General features: G+C 40.8%; 1 protein-coding gene across 2 annotated transcripts; it reads right to left on the bottom strand.

The window, feature by feature from the left end:
- Positions 1-19: 19 nt before the first annotated feature.
- ttbk2a (tau tubulin kinase 2a) lies at positions 20-19,867 on the bottom strand. 2 transcript variants are annotated; one of them, XM_053510482.1, is made up of 16 exons: positions 19,650-19,867; positions 16,754-16,907; positions 15,284-15,431; positions 14,120-14,193; positions 12,469-12,609; positions 12,155-12,259; positions 11,928-11,993; positions 11,724-11,816; positions 11,517-11,642; positions 9,920-10,077; positions 9,558-9,765; positions 9,254-9,465; positions 8,667-9,171; positions 6,638-6,925; positions 4,207-5,069; positions 20-3,858 (listed from the first exon to the last, which is right to left on the bottom strand). In XM_053510482.1, exons 2-16 carry the CDS (start codon positions 16,820-16,822, stop codon positions 3,435-3,437), a joined length of 3,480 nt encoding a protein of 1,159 aa, XP_053366457.1. In that variant the 5' UTR covers positions 16,823-16,907; positions 19,650-19,867; the 3' UTR covers positions 20-3,434. The 2 variants fall into 2 exon arrangements, with proteins under 2 accessions (XP_053366457.1, XP_053366458.1); XM_053510483.1 differs by lacking the exon at positions 6,638-6,925.
- Between the last annotated feature and the right edge of the window lie 522 nt (positions 19,868-20,389).

The following is a 20,389-nucleotide window of genomic DNA, read 5'->3' as shown; positions in this document are numbered from 1 at the left end:
TAGAGGTTCTGCCAGCATGCTGAATAAATATTTTATTCATAACCAGTTTATAAAAATAAAATACAAAACAATTTTAAATGAAAAAACAACACTGTACAAGGCATTGATATGATACAAATTAAAAATAACACAAATATTGCAATAATGTACAATGTGGTCTCTCCCTTTAACATTCCTTTTTTTTTTTTTAATGCTGTACAGTGTTTCAAATCAGCAACATTGTGACTCAATGCATATTATAAAATAAACAGTGAAACTGTAAAATAATAGGAAAAGATCCAATAAAATATGCTAAACTAGAATAAGCAGATGTTACACATTTTGAAAGTGGGATTTTAACTGTTAGTAATGAAGCATATGGCACCCAGGAACCTTTATTTAACACTCTTCAGTTCTGTGGCTAGGGGAGGAGGAGATATGGGGGGATATCAAAATTTCAAATGAAACATAAATAGAGCAAATGCAGAGGGAGCTACCATATGCAAAGTGTCCTATTATTTACAATATTAAAATTTCATAGATGATGACATTGGTACTGGTATTGACAGTAGAAAAAGAGTAAAGATCCGTTTCATACAGAGAGACATAAAAGGGCTACAACATTATCTGTTACAGCAAATATGGTATATGTAGGGGTTTTATAATAAGGTCCACCACTTCAATACATGGGCAACTATGATTATTTCTATTTAAAGTACCTATTACAATGATCGTTGGGTTGGAATCCTGTTTGGCTTATAGTTTTGAATCTTGATCCAACATGTCTACACATGATCATGCCCTTGAACAGAGCTGCATAAAGATTTTTTTAGAAGATGGATGGAAAAGGCAGACCAACACTGTTAATCTCATGTTGTAATTTCATGTAGATTCTATCTGAGAGTGCCAGGAACTCTCTGCGGCTGGTAAGTGTAATCTAACACTGGTGTAATGAAGATCTGGGCTACCAAATGTCTTGATACAAACTAAAACATTAAATCTTTAACAATAGTAATAAAACATGATACATGCAGTAGCTCTGGCTCTAATATACTTAACACAATCATCTCTTGATTCAAAACAAAAAATAAACGTACTCTGATACACAATGTTAAATAGTAACATCAGATATAGATATGGCCAACCAGCACTTGTATCAATATCTATATTAAAGTTCAAGCAAAGTCAGATGGGTGAAATGCTGTGGAGGAGACAGTCTGAGGCTAAACATTTTAAAAATTACATAATGAAATCATTCATAGGTGTATCTTAATAAAAAATATGAATTCTACTCAGAATGTGACTCCATGTTTTAATCATATGGGAAATAACACGTTTATGTGACGCTTAGTATATTTATATGAATGCTGTGCGTAGTGTTTTATCTAGAGCGCATGCAGATAGCTGTAACTGAAGTGGAATTTCAGCATATTGTATTACAGGACAGCAAAGGACAATACTGAGGAAGCATAAAGAGGAACAAATTATTCACATGAATTTCTCAGCATGACTAAAGAAAGATTTCATTCTCAACAACTATGTAATTCTTAATATCTCCAATGGCACCAGACTACAATAAAAAAAAAGAAAAAAGGACGTTCATAATGTATATCTGGGAAAATAGTGACGTTTAGATTTTTTTCCTGTTAAACTCTTTCCCTTGTGCATGAATCTCAGGTATTTAAGTTTTATAAAGTATGTGAGACTCAGCTATCAAACAGTTTAATCAAATCGTACACTTAAACAGGTAGGTTTAGACTCATTAACCGACATTTGAGGAAGAATATTCTAGACAAAATTAATTCATTAGTTCATTTTCTGTACCGCTTTTCCTGTGTAGGGACGCAGGAAGGTGAGGCCTATATGAGAGTGCTCAGGGCAGTAGGCACCATGGATGGGGTGCCAACACCACCAATTGACACAACCAATCACTTCAGGCAATTTGGAAACACCAATCACCCTACAACACAGGTCTTTGGACTGTGGGGGGAAACCGGAGTATTGAGAGTAAACCCACAAAGCACAGGGAAATATATGCAAAGTCCCTGACACAGACAGAAGGCCAGATTTAAAGTCTCAACCCTGGATGTGTGAGGCAAGAGTGCTAACCAAAGTAAAATGTCTCGTGAAACACATTTATGATTACTTAAAACTGAGGTGTGATTTTTTATCTCTTTTTGTGGCCAAAATGCAGCCAAAGTGACAAACAATAGGTTATACCAAACTGACAAATTTTCAGAACCCTGCTATCCTTTGGATTTTAATGCCGCCAAATTAATAAAAATCCACCCGACAATCATCGGTTTCATTTTCAATTTGGATAATTCTAGCAATCCGACTAGAATACTGTATGTTCATCACACCACAGAACTATGTGCTAACCTCTTCTTTCTCAAACTGCCTTAAACATGAATAAATGATGTTTTTTTTTTTATTTATTACTCTGTACAGGATAAAATATAAAACATTCCCTTTGAATGCTGTTTGAAGCTTATTCCGCCTGTGGAGCTGATACCCCTTTGGACAGAGTGATCAATCACACAAAGGTAAGATGAATTTTAGGAGTTTTAATATCGATACGACTTCCCCATACGCACGTGTGTACTGTATATCTGCTGTATATTTGTGTGTATGATGCAAGAATGTGCCTTTAAACGAGCAGCATGATCTCTGTAGCTCAAAAGAAAGGACGAAAACAGCTGATTGTGAAAGCTTGTATCTTGCTCTTCCATAATTAAAAGCAAAATTTCCTTAGGTACATAGCAAAGTGCTTATAAGAAATCTCAGTGATTGCTTCAGTGGATCTTGGGAAAGGAAACACTAGTCCTCACATTAACACTCTGCAAATGTTTCTGCAGTTTAAAAAAAAAACAAGCTGCCTTAGCTAGAATGAGAGCTAAAAATAGCGAAGAACGAAATGAGAAAAACAATGGCATCGATCTGTCAGTGTACCTGCCACTGCATGGATTAGAAGGGCGCAATATGCATCCGACCCCAAGTACATATTTCAATAAATATTATATTACAGGTTTACAGAGCTCGATGCAAATACACAAACCCATGCAAGAAGGGTTCGACTAACTAGATCAGTGCTCTAGCTACATGATTTCTCCTCGAGTTAAAACAAGGCAAAATACTAATCCTACAACTCATCTGAAAAAAAATAATAAATCCTAACGGCATTACACTCACGGCTTTTGAAAAAAAATTGATAAATAAAAAGAGAACGTGGGTTAGAGAGCTGACAGACGTGATACTCTCTTATCGTCCGATTCAAACAGGAAGTGGGTGCAAAACTAACAAGCAGAATACTGTTTAGTTGCAGAATTAAGACTGGATACTACATTGGTACTAGTCAGGCATAAAAACAAGCATCTTGCAAGCTTTTTCATCCCCTGCTGGTATGCTTGTGATTTATGTGAACGTACTAGAGTGCGTACATACGTATTGTTTAACTATCTGCTCAGCTTGCTGGAGCATTTGGGCTCCCGACTGCAAGCTTTGGGCCGGGCCTTGTGGCCACAGCTGCCCTCCTGCAAATGAGGATGTGCACGGCGCAAGGGCGGGGACCCCGAGAAGCTGGGAGGAGAGTGGCTACGCATGCATCCAACACGGTGCTCATGACGGGAGGGTGAGGAGCTGATGGAGCGCTGTAAGGAGGAGGAGCTACGGGGGGAAGCACTGGAACTGCGCTGGTGATGATGGTGATGTGAGATACCAGACTGGCTGATACACACAAGCCTGGTGCCACCGTGCTGCGGCGAGTTGCGGGAATGCAAAGATGACGAGCGGCTGGTTCCTCCTCGCATCAGCTGAGCCAGACACGTCATCAGTTCGGAGTCGCCTGCACTGCCTGCTCGGATCCGATAACGCCGCAGCCTGAAGAGCAAATACATGTGGATGGGAAGATGATCCAACTGGTGTTAAGCCATAATATTATAAACCCAAGAATACACACATAAAAGAAATACACAATACCTCTGTATTCAAATCCTTATTTTTGACCTCAGCTGGATTCATTTTTAGAATATAAAATGTTAACATTTGGTTTTGTTAAATAATATAAATGGCGAGTGGTTATAAAATGGCTTTTAATACGTGATATCAGGGATGTCTGGTATTGTTTATTAACATTGAAATGAAAATCAAGTCAACCCCACACCCAATGAGGCATCACTGTATGATTTATAAGCTTTATACTAGTTCCTCTGTTTGGTTAAAGCTTACCTGCCATCTGCAGAAGTGCGACTGGGAGGTTTGCCGGGAGGTGGCCGAGGCACAAACTGGGCTGTGAGATCCCCTTTTACAGAAGAGTGGCTTACAGGTCTGGGGATTTTGCTTTTGTGTGAATGTGGGCTAGAGGAGGAGGACAGCGATGGGGCATCATCACCTTGTCTCAATCCATGTATGGACTCCTCATCCTGCGAGCGCTCAGAGGCTGAAGTGGAGGAAAGGCGGTCACGCTGGACTGAGGAAAGTGAGGGTGAAGCACAGGGTGAGGCACAGGGCGATGTGGGAAGGCGCTGGCCTCGTTTCTGCAGCAGTTTCTCCTTAGCTGAGCCTGGAGCAGCATCCTGCAGCAAACTGGATGGCTCGAGGACAGGGATGCGGCTAAGCCGGCGACTGGGATCTCGGCACAGGACAGCAGTTGAAGAGGATGTAGTGTGATTGGTACACTCAACAGAGGATGTTATATTGTTCTTCGGTGCAGGGTGTTGCTCAGGCTCTGTAAATGAGTCTCTCCTGGTGTCCTTCAGCTCAGAATGTAGCGCCTTCTGAGCACTTGATGCAGACTCATCATGGCCGTTTATCAGAACTGGATTGCAGGCATTTTGGGGTAAGTTTTCTGGGCTTGGCACTGGGCTGGGCGTTTTTGGATTTTCTTTCTTATTTATGGGAATTTCTGCATCAGCACTGGAGGGAGCGGAGTGTAGGGACTGAGGCTGCTCCTGAGGTGAGTGGATGCTTACTGTAAAATCCTGTGGCAGCATGTCTTTCTCACCAGTGTCCTGATTCTCCAGCAGGGGGTACTGTGGCACGCTATCAGAGGGTGACTGGGGGGAGAGCGCAGAGGGATGCTGAGCTGTCAACTGAGAAAGAGAAAGTTGTTAGCTTGCCATGTACAGGAGCAGCTTGCTAACTAAGTTCTTTTTAAACGGTTATTTAAAGAAAATTTAAAGCACAAGGAAGTAGTTTTTCATAAGATAATAATCTTATATAAAAGCACAGAGACATAGTTATTTTCATACTATTTTTCATAGTAAGTTTTCAGTGCATCTGAAAAGTATTCACAGCGCTTCACTTTTTGCACATTTTGCTATGTTACAGCCTTATTCCTAAATGGATTGTATTCATTATTTCACCCAATATTCTACAAACTATACCTCATAATGACAATGTAAAAGAAGTTTGAGCTCAGATGCTTCCTCTTTCCACTGATCATCCCTGAAAAGTTTCTACAACTTGATTGGAGTCCACCTGTGGTAAATTGGGTTGATAGACACACGTCTATATAAGGTTCCCACAGTGTCCCAGTGGTTCCTAACTTCTTTCATTTACGGATGACGGAGGCCACTGTGCTCATCTGGGCCCTCAATGCTGCCTCGATACAATCCTGTCTCGGAGGTCTAAAGACAATTCCATGGACTTCAAGGCATGGTTTGTGCTCTGACATGAACTGGTAACTGTGGGACCTTATATAGACAGATGTGTACCTTTCCAAATCAAGTCCAATCAACTGACTTTACCACAAGTTGTAAAAGCATCTCAAGGATGATGAGTGGAAATAGTAACAGGCTGTGAATACTTATGTACATGTGATTTTTTTTTCTTCTTTTTTTTTATACATTTGCAAAGATTTCCAACTACTTTCACATTGTCATTATGGGGTATAGTTTGTAGAATTTTGACGAAAATAATTAGGGATGCACCGAAATGAAAATTCTGGGCCGAAAACGAAACCGAAATTTTTGGATGCACTTGGCCGAAAACCGATACCGAAACCGAAAATGGCTTCATTAAAAAACATGTTTAAAATATTTTCTTTTTGTTTGTATTAAAAAAATGTTGCATATTGCAACATTGCTGTCCTCATCTGAAACTTTGAAGTGCTTCTAAACCGCCGACATACTCCGTGTTTGATGCGTAATGACAGCGCGAACGAGACGGGAGGATGGGAGAGGCGTGGCGACAATTTCGGCTTTTATTTTCGGCGCTTTCTTACGTTTCGGCCGAAACCGATAATGCTATTTCGGCCGAAAATTTTCGGCGGCCGAAATTTCGGTGCATCCCTAAAAATAATAAATTTTATCCATTTTGGAATAAGGCTGTAACATAGCAAAATGTGCAAAAAGTGAAGTGCTTTTCACTTGAAGTGAAGTGTGAATTCTTTCCAGATGTACTGAAAAATTAAGGGTAAAATTACATAAATTTTCCCAGAACATCACAAGATGGTTGGTGAAAAAGATATAGTTCTGATGTGCAGGTAGTTCTGATGTGACTCTAATGAACCATCTTGGCCATTACCACTGCTAATCCCAATCTCTTACATTTTAAATTATTCAAAGTTAACACACCAAGCCAGTACTCAAGTAGAAGAAAAAAGGGCGAGGTAAGCGTAGGAGCCCTAGAAGCACGGGTGGTTGGAAACTCTGTTCACCTGCTGCAGCTGAGCGCGTGTGATGCGTATTACTGAAGGAATCTTGGTGCTGGAGGCGCCTGGTGGAATGGCTGGCAGCTTTCTGTGAGTGATGCGGGGCTGGGAGCTAGAGGAGCAGGGAGAGCGGTGCTGGTTATGGTGTTCTGCGGACTGGCTACGGCGGATAGTGGGTGGGGAGCGTTGGTGCAGGGGATCTGACAATGTGCTCAGGAATGCATGAGGACTAGGGGACCGCAGGAGCTTCCGGGCCACCATCTCCTCCGGTAGAGATGCAGGAGAGGTTGGGAGCTAAAAAGTTGGAAGTGGAAATAGGAGGAGGACAGACATGAGGCAGGGGAGTGGAAACGGTGGAGGACAGAGATGAAAAGGTGATAAGACAAGAATAGATGATGGCAAATGTGGATATAGAAAATAGCATGTGTGAGAAAGCCGCTTATAAAAACACACACATACACACACTCTGCCCACACATATACTAAAAATAACTCAAGCATGCAAATGGGTATGTACACGGCAAAAATAGCTCCTCACTTGAACGGTGCCTTGACCTGTACCATAAGAAACGTGGTTCAGGTAACATGCTGAATCTGGTGTCAAGTGAGCTCAATAACATTAGACCTGACATAACAGAGGCTGAGGAGAAACCCAGCAGCTATCATTAGCACAGATGAGAAAGAAGCAGCCCTCAGAAAGCCAGATGTGTTAATGTGTGTGAAGCGAAATGTCAGCCTTTTAGCACAGTTTAGCACTTTAGAGAGCAGAAGTGAAGCAGCAGTTAATAATCACACAAGTGGCCAACTCAAGTGAGGAGTAAAATGTTTCACATCCAACTCAAAAGTTTTGAGTACACAAACAATCTTTTGAAACAACTGTCCAAATTTACCAAACAAATATTTGGGACCAAACGTGATGTTTTGCAACACAGTCTTAAGGACAGCGGATTGGTTTATTCCAAGACCGTTCAAATGTACTGTATTATGTATAATGTATATGCATCTCAGACTTTCTTACAGAATTTCTTATAGAAAGCCATTTGGTGCAAACAGTGCCAGTATATTTAACACATTAACAATAAGCCTCAAGCTTAGATAATAAGCTAATATTTACTGTTTACTTGTCTGACCACAACTTTCAGATACATGGAGGTGCCAGCTGATCGGCTATCAAGGCATCTTTTAATTCCTGTAAGAGTTTTGGTTAAAGGTGAGTAATCCCCCCCTTGGTCTTTGTCACTTTCTAGGGGTCACCATACATGTTTTATGCCGAATGCCCTTCCTGCCACAACCCACTCATTTCTCCAGGCTTGGGACTGGGACTGGGATGCCCTACATCTCAGTGCTTGTGTATTATATATTGGCATCGGTAAAGGGCCTTGCCCAAGGGCACTACAGTGGCTACTCAGTGGTGGCGGCGTTCAAACACCGATCCTCCAATCAGCAACCCAGAGCCTCAAACGCCTGAGCCACCACTTCCCCTAGTGAGTAATTATTTTACTTTCACAATTTTGAAAACATGTTCTGGTAAAAATAAAAGTGGTTGATCAGTGGTTAAGGCTTCGGGCTACAGACAGAACGGTCATGAGTTCAAATCGCAGCATGATCAATTTCCTACCATCGGGTACTTATCTAAGGCCTCTTATCCTCCACAGCTCAGTTGTATTGTATCTCAAACATAAGTAGCTTTAAACAAAAGCATCAAACAAATGAGCAAATGCAAATCTATAAAAGCTCTGTGGTTAGCTGCCCTTAGTGATAATCAAATTGCTGCTTCTTGTGAAAATAGGCATCTCTTGACTACATACAGGTCATACAAGTCTGTTTTATGAAACTAGAGCATAGTTAATTATTTTTAAAAAGAGACCAGGCATTTTTTTTTTTTGCTCAAGTACTTTCTCTTTAAATGTGAAAATGCCATTTATTAATGATAGAAACTTAACCTAAATAAATAACAGGCGAACAGAAGATTTATGCTAAAATAGTGTATTGTGCATCTACACTGTGGAGTTATTGCATTAGTGATGAACCACTACCTGTGAGAGAACTCCTTCTGCCAGTGCTTCAGCAGGACTCGTGGGTGTAATGGGGAGCAGATCTGTTGTTGGCATCATACTCAGTTCAAGTCTCTCTACTTTAAGTGTAGTCATATTGTGCCCATGGGAGGAGCTTGGGGTGGCCCTTTCCTTATCAGGAGACTCGTCCATTGGCTGCAGCACCTCTGGTTCATATGAAGGGCTGCTTGTCAGCTTGGCCTCGGGTCCTGGACTGCTACTGGCTGCGCCTTGAATGTCTTGTTGGTCAGAAACACGTTCCACCATCACCCAGTCGTGTAAGTCTGCGTCCTGCTGGTCTGTGCTCAGGTTTACTGCTACAAAGCCACTACTGGCAGCTCCAGAGGCTGGGGAGCCCAGTTTAGGCGATGCATCTCCTGAGAGGTACTCTTCATCAAAGTGCCACACTCGAACAGACGCAGCTGCTGGGACTGCAGCAACATTACCTTCCTGGTCCAGTCCTAAACCGGGCGTCTGCTTCCCTGCACTGTTACCAAACACAAGTAGGTTTTAGTTTAACACTTTCTGAAGTACAATGAGTGAGATTACTGTGATTACAGGAAACTAACCATGCTTCTACAAATCGCTCGGTATTGGGTTTGGGCTCCAAAGTTAGTCGCTTGTCTAGCTCAAAGCTGTGGATGTTGCGTAGTTTCCTCAGAAGAGGAGCTTCTCTGTCTGAAGGCATCACCTCGGAGCGTAAACAGACAGGAGAGCCGAGACTGGGACAAGCCTGAGGGCTTGGGTTGCCCTTGTTACTGTGTTCCTCTTCTTTGTGGCCCTGAAGGTGCACATCAATGAAGTATAGATTACTTAATTCAAACTCGTTACTTGAGAGTAAAATACTTATCAGATATGTTTTAAATAGTGTACCTTCCGACCAGGGAAGCGGATAAGGTTGCTGTTGCGATCAAGGTCTTCCCAACCATCAGCTCCTGGGGTTCTTATGTGGTGGGCAGGAGAGTCAGACTGGCGTTCTGGCTCAGCATTGTTGTCACCATCACTGAGCTGCTCGTCCTTCAGGACTTCATCTGTGTTTTCCTTCAAGAGGTCTCCTTGCACCACAGAGGCATTGGCCATCCTGGAGCAGAGCAAAGCATCGAACATTTGGCACAACACACCTAACTGTTCAACCACATTTATTAAAGATATATTTCCAAAACAAACTGCCCACACCAGCTCTAATTTTTTGCTAACTCCACAAATGTGGTACTAGCCGCAATAACATTGCTTACCCCATGCAGGCTGGCGTGAAGCGGGTGTGTTGCTGAGGCACGTTGGCAGCTGTAGGCGTATTAAGAGCACCATCTGTGCCCGTTCTCTCCCAATCGTATGGGTCGTTTTCCATTACGTTATAAGTTTTCATACTGTTCTCAAATACCGTCATTAAAAGCTACAGGGAATACACATATGATACTTCAGCTAATCATAATTGATCAAGATATGGCAAAAACATTAGTAAAAACCACAGATTAATGCACAGATGAATGCACTTTCCCATATGGATTATGCTATGCAATTAAATTTGTTTATTTTTATTGCTTTTACAGCATTTAGCAGACCCCCTTATCCAGAGCAATTTATGAAGTCTCCATCTTAAGACGTATCTGTTTCTTCAATAATTGGACTAATCCACCTGTAACACCCACTCACCCACCCCCTTCCAAAAAAAAATCTTCCCAATTGTGTTTGACTGATGGCACTTAGTTAATAACTTAGTAAACCAGTGTAAGTATCTATCCAATGACGAAAACCTTTAAACTTAATCATTCTGGATAAGAGCGTCTGCCAAATGCCTAAATGTAAATATAAATGTCCAGTATCTTCATGCCAGTTCCTTAAGACAAGGACGAGAGTCACATCAAGTCATTATATTATTGACATTCATTTCAATACATCCACCAATTTGGGGGGTGGGGCTGTAGACTATGCGTAGGGAACTCAGAGCTCACCCTGGATGGGCTGCCAACCAATTGTAGGGCACAAGCAAACACACATACCCAATCACACACTATAGGCAATTTGGAAACATCAATCAGTCTACAAGGTACACAGACCGGAGGTGAGATTCGAACCATTAACCCTGAAGATGCAAGGCGACAGTGCTAAACACCAAGCCACAGACACTGGTCTTACCTTAAAAATATAAAAAATAAAGTAAGTGAATTAACATAAACCTTAAAACATAATAAAGCAGTTAATTATTCAATTATGACAAAAGAAATGGCACCCTATATTACAGAGGATGGGCTGGTCTGTCTGCACACTGCTAAGGGAAGTTGAAAGAAAATTCAGTGCACACTTCCTATTATTAATATTATACTTTAGCAAATATTTTCATTGTCATAGGTGTGAGTCAAAATAACTTCCACTTTTGCCTCTACCCTGATCATCCAATTTGAGTTAAAATAACTTCCACTTCTGTTTTAGAGGATCAAACATTTTATGCTCTGTTCATACACTTGCAAGTTGGAGTTTTGTGTGCATCACTGGATGCAAATGAGCTAAGCCTGAAACATGCTTTGCATGTTACAGGTGTTAAATAGACACACACACACAACCACCAGTACAAAAATCTGAATTCACAACACTTTTGTAAGTCCTGCATAAAACATTTTTCAGTTTGGGTTACACAAACACTTAAAGATTGATCAATAGGGCCCAATGATTTTCTTGCCAGTTATGTTTCTATTGCCTTAATAAAGAATAAATGGGCATATATTGTATGACCAATTAAATCATTTTCGAACATACACTCACTCACTCATCGTCTATACCGCTTTATCCTGTTGTTAGAACATACAGTACATATGCCTCATAATTCTCCATCACCTGATAGTCGGGTTTGGTGTAGTAGTCCAAGTTACTAATGTGGTCCAAGAAGATGCTGAACTCTGAGGGCAAATGTTTCAACATGATGCGATGATCATACGCCTCCTTCAGCTTCCCCACTTGCTCCTAATGAGCAAACAAGTGTTAAATTCAACTGACTTTAGAATCGGCCTAAAAGATTTGCTCTCTCGTATGTGTAGCCCCCACCTTGTCTTTGATTTTCCTCCAAGGCAGCTGACCAACCAAGAACTCCACCAGCATGTAGAACAGAGACCACAGGTCATCGTGCCTGCCCATTTCCTTTCATTTTAACAACCAAATTAAACAAAATTAAAAGTGAACACACAGAAAAGGCACCAGTGGAAAGGTGAGACCAAAGGAGAAATAACGGAGCAAAAGCTAGGTATGAACCTTGTTCTTGTGGGCGTTGACTGATGCATATCGCACTGTGCCCCTGAACCCTGCCACACGTCGAGGCTAACAGAACGAACAAGAACAGCCCAGTATGAACTATGTACATACAAAATTACACCAACTTATTTATACTGAATACAAATGATTCATTGTGCAGCACATAAACAGCATATACTACCCGGCACAAAAAATACAATATTTGCATATATTTAAAAAAGACTGACTGGTCTGACTTCCTGGGTCGAGTTTGTGAACTGGCGTGCCAAACCAAAGTCCAGCATGTAGCAGATCCGACTAGTGCAGGTGACGCGTCCCATGGCAAAATTGGACTGAAATACATACAGCGAGACTCTTAAAACAGCATAGTAAAAAAAAAATAATGCTTTAACAATATTTCACTATTTGGTAAATGATTACTAATGAACTAAAATTCATTAAAGCATTTGTGCTATTAGAAATGTTTCTAAGATTGATCTCAAGAATCAAAAAAACCTTCAGAATTGTCCCTCCGAGGCTGTGAGAAGCTGGACTGACTCACCGGTTTAATGTCGCGGTGCAGGAAGCCAACCGAGTGGATGCTCTCAATGGCCTTCAGTATCTGCCGGCCTAGTCTGAGCGTCGTGCTGACAGTGAACGTCCCACGGTTTGTACTCCTCCTTAAATCCGCCAAATTACAACCCTGAAGTGACATAGCATCATCACAAGCTCCAATTTATAAATATTAAAGATTAAAGTTTTCAAGTTTTTCAACATTTCAAGTTTTCGTCATCATCACTCACTCATCATCTGCACTGACTTATGCTGTATATATTGTCCCGGGGGGCCTGGGGCCTATCTCCGCAGACTTAGGGCACGAGGCAAGTAGGGTACATCCTGGATGGGGTGCCACTCCATCGCAGGGCACACACAGACACACACTTTGTATTGGGAATTTGGGAACGCCAGTTAGCTTAAACTGCATGTTTTTTGGCTGTGGGAGGAAACTGGAGTACCTGGAGAAAACCCAACAAGGACAGGGAGAACATGCAAACTCCATGCACACAGATCCGAGGTGTCACCGAACCTGGCAAGGTGATAGTTCTAACCACTATGCCATCGTGCTGCCAGCATGTACGTACTGTGTGCTTGTTAAATAAATTATAATTAATTCATTGGAAGTATTTGCCTGAGATGAAGCTGTGCCATAAATGAAATAATAATGTTAAGTAGAAGTGAAGTTATGAGCAGTTATGTACCAGGTTACGCCACAGCATCTAGCGTTGTGGTTTTTTTTTTTGGTTTTTTTTTTAATTTAGCGCTTTTTTCCTTGAGGTTGGTGTGACTATACCACATTACTCAAAGGAGTCAATCAGTGTATATAGACATAGACATATAGATAGTTCGGTTAATATGGAGAAGACAATTAATTAATATGGACAACCGCAGTGCACTTACAAGCCGTCAAAATCTTCAAGAAACAGAAACAAAAGTGTGACATAGCAAGGCTTACTTAAAAAAAAAAAGAAAAAATGAAATTAACCATGAAAATTGAACCTTTGAAGATGAATGGTCAGATCAATATATGTTTGTTTCACATGTTCTGAAATTGAGGTGCTAATAATAAGCAGTAATGTGAAGCACCACTATGAGATAAAAAAATAGGGTTGTTAACGCAAACATATCCGCAGCAGTCCGAGGTAAGGGCATGCAAAATACCCAAACTGAGAGCCCAGTGTTATGCGCTAAAATACCCCACTGGCACGGATTGAACCACCCATACCCCATAGATTCCCCATCCTGTATTCAGGGACGCAGGGACATGGAACCTATCCCAGGAGACTTAGGAGGCATACTAAGGCAATTTGGGAACGACAATTAGCGTAATCTGCAGGTCTTGGGACTGTGGGAGGATACCAGAGTAGCCTGAGGAGACCCACCAGCACTGGGAGAACATGCAAACTCCACACACACAGAGATGGAAATCAAGCCTGGCCGGGAACTGAACCCGGACTCTGGGGGTGCAAGGCAACAGTGCTAAACACTACACCACCATGTCGCCAGCATCAGATACTCAATTTTAAAAATTTCTTTAGACAGGCAGACACTGATTACATTAAGGCCGATCAGCTTATTTTTAGCTTTAACTGTTTAAAAACTCTTTTCCCCGTCCATGACAAGTACTAAACCGCGTAAATGTATAAAAAACTCACCTGTAACTCCATGACAACATAGTTGAAACGGTCATTGCGACCACATCCCACAAAGTGGCACACATGGTCCTTACCTGACAAAGGACAAGAGGATTTTTAGATCATGTCATCTTTCAAACACGTTTGCCAATTTCAAAATATAAAATATTAATTCCTCACCATGGAGATTCATAAATACAAAGCAAGCTGAATACTTTTTCTATCTTATGTTACCATCGTTTTAAGGTGGTACATAAAGTTTAGATGTATTATGAGTGTATGAACTGTCCTGCATGGGACAGTGCAAGAAGGCTGAATGTCACCAATATTTTTTCAGGAACTGCCACACCCTGTTCACAGACATGCTTAAGTCTGCTTTACCTCAGTTCAGCACCAGCGCCTACTTCCTAATTTATTCACCCCTCATATCTATTTTAGACAGATATTTGTACACAAAATATTTACTCATGAATCACTACATGTCTACATACTGCATAAGCCTTGGGTGTTTTCAAGGCTCTGTTGGTTGTTAATGTCTTTTTTGCTTAGATGGGGGTTGGAAAGGGGAAAGATCTCTGGTTACACTTCTTTTCCCCGGGGAAGAAAAAAAAGAAAAAGACAATATCCGAAGACTAGGCCATTTAAAAGCAAACATGATCCATATCCATAAATATTCCACTAAAGGCAGAGGGGAACAGATAGAAGAAAAAAAGGTTGAAGACCTTTTTATCTTGTCAAGAGCCCAAATACAGATGTATATATTTGAATACTCTCACAAACACACATACACATACAGATATATATTAAACACCAATATGTATACCAATCCAACTGGAATACTGGATGTTATTTACTATATATTATTTACTGTATATATTACAGGCATAAATCCACTTATTAGCGTTTCCCCTCCTGAGTCAATCAAATGATTAGTACTCCCGCCATAATTATGCTATGTTGCTGAAAGATAAAACACATAATACACAGTAAGAAATTGTAGTCACTGTGGGAATATCAGGAGCAGATCAGTATTGTTATATGGAGAGAGATAGGATCCTTAGAGTTTAGATATCAGTATAGAAAATGTAAAGAGTTAAATTTTTTGTTCCCTTTTAATAATCCTGGCCAAGTTAACAAATCTTAATAAAGACACCAGAAGAAAAAGCACGCGCTTCGTGTAATTACCCTGTAATTTCTTCAGCACAGCCACCTCCATCTTGAGCACCTGCTTTGGCTGCTGAGCCGACTCCACCTTAAGAGCCACATTTTGCCTGGTATGCAGGTCCTGTGCCTCGTAGATCTCCCCGAAGCCCCCGCCACCGATTTTCTTGATCTAAAAAGTGAAGGATGGCAAAATATTTGTTTGTTTCTTCATGGCGTTTGGAGTATTTTCGGTCATTTGAGTTGTAAGCTTTAGCATTATCCAAATAGGAAAAGATTTCTGAATGAATATGTCTGTTTACAGGACTCCAAAAAAACAAACGTACAACGTATTTTAACTAAAATGTTTTGATAGCTGCTTTATACATGAATTTAGGCAGTGTTTGAGCATTAATTGGTCACATGACGATGATAAGTACATAATGGTGACTCCCGTGGACTAGTGCTTAGCATATGGTGCTTTCTTTCACCCCATGGTTTGATTTCCAGTCAAAGGACCAACTCTAGCCACTGGGGTTTACAGCTGTGCAAGAAACTCATTAACTTACCCAAAACCTCCACTGTTTTTCTGACAGTTTTTTTAAATGTCATCTACTGTACTTTTTATCATTATGTGTTTTAAATCTGCCTGTACTTGTTTTTACTTAGTTAAAAAAGAGAAGTGAAGAGAAGAAAAGAAAAGAGAAAAGGCTTCTCCCTGAAATGTCTTTAAAAATGTCACCTAGGGTTGTTTTTTTAGATCTAATAAAATTAAGGCTAACGTTTACACACTCACTCTGTAGTAATTAGTGACATGATGAGTTCTAACAGGATTAAAATCCCAGAGAAGCTCTGAAAGAAAAGTGATCTACCTCCTCATGGAAACCTTATCCAGAACTATCAGGACTTTTATCTTGTTTTCGTATTTCTTCTTGTCTGAGTGTTGTTATGTACAGAACTGAATTCCGACTGTTTCTCATTGTCCCAGTTTTCTGATACCACAGTCAGGACTTCATGTAATGTCCTAGCAAACCTTCGCCTCCAGGCACAGTGGCAGCTCTGCTCTTGGGATTAGCATGCAGTACTTTTACCCATGTGAGCAGGAAATCTAACAGTACTGACCTTACACCACACACTGGCTGCAGCCACTGTACACAATTCACACATAGAGACATACTCTCTCTCTCACACACACACACACACACACACACACACACACACACACATGGGTAGGCATGGAGCAGGGCGGTACCTGTCACTGGGAGAGCACACATGCATGCAGTCACTCACTTTACACACAACTGTGTCTCTAGTGTTTAAGTCAGCAACCAGGGACAATAGATAGACCTATAACAGATGGAGTTACAAAGCCCATCGAACTACCATGTGCAAGTAAAAAGTCTAGGACCTCTGAATTTAAATAAACAGACATTATAAAATCATTAGCTTCTGCACAATACAAGCTTTAATGTGTATTTGAAGAAAAGTAAACTGTGATTGGGCAAGGACACTCACCACTTTCCATCTCTCCCTGACCAGCGCAGCGACAGACAGGATGTCAGCTTGCTCCTGTCCTCCACTCATCCTGGTTCCGTTCTCTCTTCTCCCCGAACTCTTCCTCTAAATCCAGCAGCACGAATCTGCGTTTGGCATCAGGGCCCTGTGCTGCCTGCTCACAAACACCACAAACACAACGGGAGGCTAAGATCAGCACACAGACACAAACAGTTGCAATACAGAGCAATTCCTTTCACACAAGCTTCATTCAAATACTGGCTGTGCAAAGCTGAGCAGAATTTAAACACACACACACACACACACACACACACATACACACCGATAAGTCAGCAGTAGAGCAATCCTAGCTGCAAAAGAAACAGAAGGCGTCTGAGCCAGAGCAGTGCAGTCTGGTCAGTTAGTGTTGTCTTCGTTCCGAGTCCGCCATACTCGCCGCTTTTACTTGCTCATTGTTAAGTGTGTTTCACTGCTGTGCACCAGAGCACATGAAATGCTCAAGAAATCTGCTAATTATTGAAAACTAAACAGACAAAGTTCTGTGGGTTGTGACACACAAACACACCCCCACACACAAACAAGTGAAGGAAAAGCTGACGCTATGAAATGCCTACAGAGCACTATCTTAAGTGTACCACTGGAAACAGAGTCCAAGAGATATGGAGGGGCTTCGCTGGCCTGTGCAGCTTCACCTTCTTTGATGTCACACAGCCCTGAATCATTTCAAGACATTGATTATGCTTTGCTGGACTCTGTCTGCTTTTGTCCCCACCCGACTTTTAACGTTAGCTTGGAACTGGCAGTGCAGCCTGAGGAACATTAGGAAGAGAACACTAGTATCCATTTTATGTGCTGCTGGGACCGCTGTGATCCTCAGTCTACAGCGCTGAGCAATTCACTACTAATGCTGTGGCAAATGCAAAGAAAGTAGTTTAAAAACATCTAAACTTCAAACAAGCATCTATAAACACGTACATAAAATACTTAAATAGGCAAAACAAAACCCAAGCATTCTGTATAAGAGACCCCTTTACAGAGTTTATTAATCATTCATTACAATACTTTATAGATTTATAGATTTATACACCACTTCAGACTTGTAAGAGCAGATGTTAAAATGTGGATTAGGAACATTTTCACTTTTCCTCATTTAGTCATATATTTCGCAACCCCAAATGGGGTTGTACTATCACTGAAATGGAAATCTCGAACATATTTGGACATCAGATAATCCACTATGGTCACCACTAATGGGAGCAGTCAAAACAAGAAGATCAACAATACTGTATTTGGAAACCATTTTTAATAAATACAAATGCAAATAAATACTTTATCACTTTTGAGAAAAAGAAATGATGATCTGTAACTAGTCAAAAACCTATGAAGGCAGGCCTCATTTTTTGTTAGTGCAAGCTCGCTGTTATTTAATCAGCACGTCATGGACTTGGAGCTGTTCAATGCTGGAATACGTCACTTACACAGACTAAGCAAGAAATGCAAGTATTTTTTTGCATTTGTATTTGTTAATACATTGTTTGAACTCACCCAGCAGTATTAAAAGGGTCTTGTTAATCTCATCATTGCTTATTTAGGTACTGTCAGTTTTTTTCATAGTTTATACGTTAGTGGCTGCTGTGTATGATGAGCAGTTTAACTTCTTGTTTCAGAATACATCAATAAATGAAATCAAGTCACAATCAAGGCTATTTCATGGGAATTATTTCAAATTTAAATTTTGTTGAGTTAAAAAAAAAAACACAGACCAATGGAATAACACTCTTGGGTGTGGTGGTGCACTGAAAAGCATTGTTGCCACACAGCTCCAGGGCCGCTGGTTCAATCCTAAACTCAAGCTACTGTAGTGTCTGTGTGGCGTTTTGCATTTTCTTCCTGAAGCTGCATGGAGGTTTCTGGTTCCCTTCTATATCATAAAAGGTTAGTTGAATATGCTACACTAAATTATCCCTAAATGCAAACTTGGCCCAATATTGCAATGTGACTGCATGAAAACTAATGAATAAATGAATTTGTGAATGAATGAGTTGATTAGCACTCTATTTAACTTTTATTTATAAAGTTGTGGTTGTTTTTATTTCAGATTATTTTAGTTTAGATTATAACTTTTATCATATATTATAGCTAAAAATTATAACTGTTATATAATTACAAATGTCCTCCATTACTGTAAAGAAAAATCCTTCACTAAATATCATGGGCTAAGGGAAGACCCTGGACCCTACTTTAGGAAATTATCATTTTGGACTATAGAGCCATGATTTTAACATTCTAACATCAAGAACAAGATTTTACTGTGTGGAAAAAGGTTTAGCTGTCACTGATGGTTTGTAGTCCAAAATCTACCTAATTGGGAACCTCATCAGGTTTGTAATACCGCCTGTGTATGTTTGCAGACAAAACAGCTTACATCCTAGACAGTTCAGCCCTGCTGTCATTTGTTTTCTTGGTTGTCTAATTGTTAGGGGTTTAAGGGAGATGTTGCAAGGTTCTAACTCTGATATACACTCTATTATCCCTTTAGTAAGTTGCATAGGTGGCTATTTATGTCTATATGATGATTATAGGAACATAAAGTCTAACATGTCCAGTGCAGTTAGTGTACTTGGTTGAAGTGGCAGGCTAATGCCTGGCCCACTAGCGAAATGTGATCTGCAATACAAAGGCAATCCGCTTGTTGCATAGCAATCCGCTACTGCTACACACATCACATATACAGCACACACACACACACACCGTACACACACCAGAACCTTTAAAGTCAGCTATATGCACAGAATAATGACATGCAAAAACGTCGTATTTTTTCGGTAAACTGTTTCAGTGTGCTGTCACACAGCAGCGCCTAATGTCACCGGCCATCCGAATCCATATTGGTTACCTTCAGCGATCCGACAATCCCGTGATCCAGAAAGCGCTTACAGCTTTAAAATGCGCTCGGAATCATGTCCACGCGCACGTGCAGGCGGCTGAGTCGTGTGCATCGTCGTTTGCGTTACTGGCATATATATAAATACAAAAGAGGGCTTATATGAAAAGAGATTAAATGACCCCCTTCTTCTAAGCGGCCTCTCAGCAGCATCTTTCAGTCGCTGCGGATTCGTGACGCGCGCGCGCCTCCTCCTCCTCCTCCTCCGGTAAAAGCCTGCCTGTGAGCGCGTGCGCGACTTCGCAACAGCGCACACACGTACGACGCGCATTCCGTTTGGCTCGTGCACGAGCACTATCCCGGAGTGCGCGAGCGCGTCGCCTCACTGTGTGTCAGTGTTCAGTCGAAACATGCCACCTATCGAAATGTGCCACTAAGTTGTTCTGCGCGTGCGCAAAATAAGTAACTGCTGTGTATAACTCCATAAAATAGCTAAAAGTGGGTTAATATTTGCATGAATGTTTACACTGGTTTTGGTACAAAACACAAAAAAATGGTTAATGCTTGCATGCTGATATTTTTCAGCAATTTTTTGACGATGTTACATTTAAAAAAACCATAGGTATGTCTAAATAAAGAACATTATGCAAAATAACATTAATAATGCACAAGACATATTTCTAAATCGACAGTTTGTTGTATCTAGTGACTTGTTGGTTTACTCGTCTATACCACTTTATCCTGTATTCAGG

The sequence above is a fragment of the Clarias gariepinus genome, chromosome 13 (assembly GCF_024256425.1).
Source record: "Clarias gariepinus isolate MV-2021 ecotype Netherlands chromosome 13, CGAR_prim_01v2, whole genome shotgun sequence".
Classification (NCBI taxonomy): Eukaryota; Metazoa; Chordata; class Actinopteri; order Siluriformes; family Clariidae; genus Clarias; species Clarias gariepinus.
Note: the sequence above shows the minus strand (reverse complement) of the source record. Positions and strands in the feature narration are given on the sequence as shown.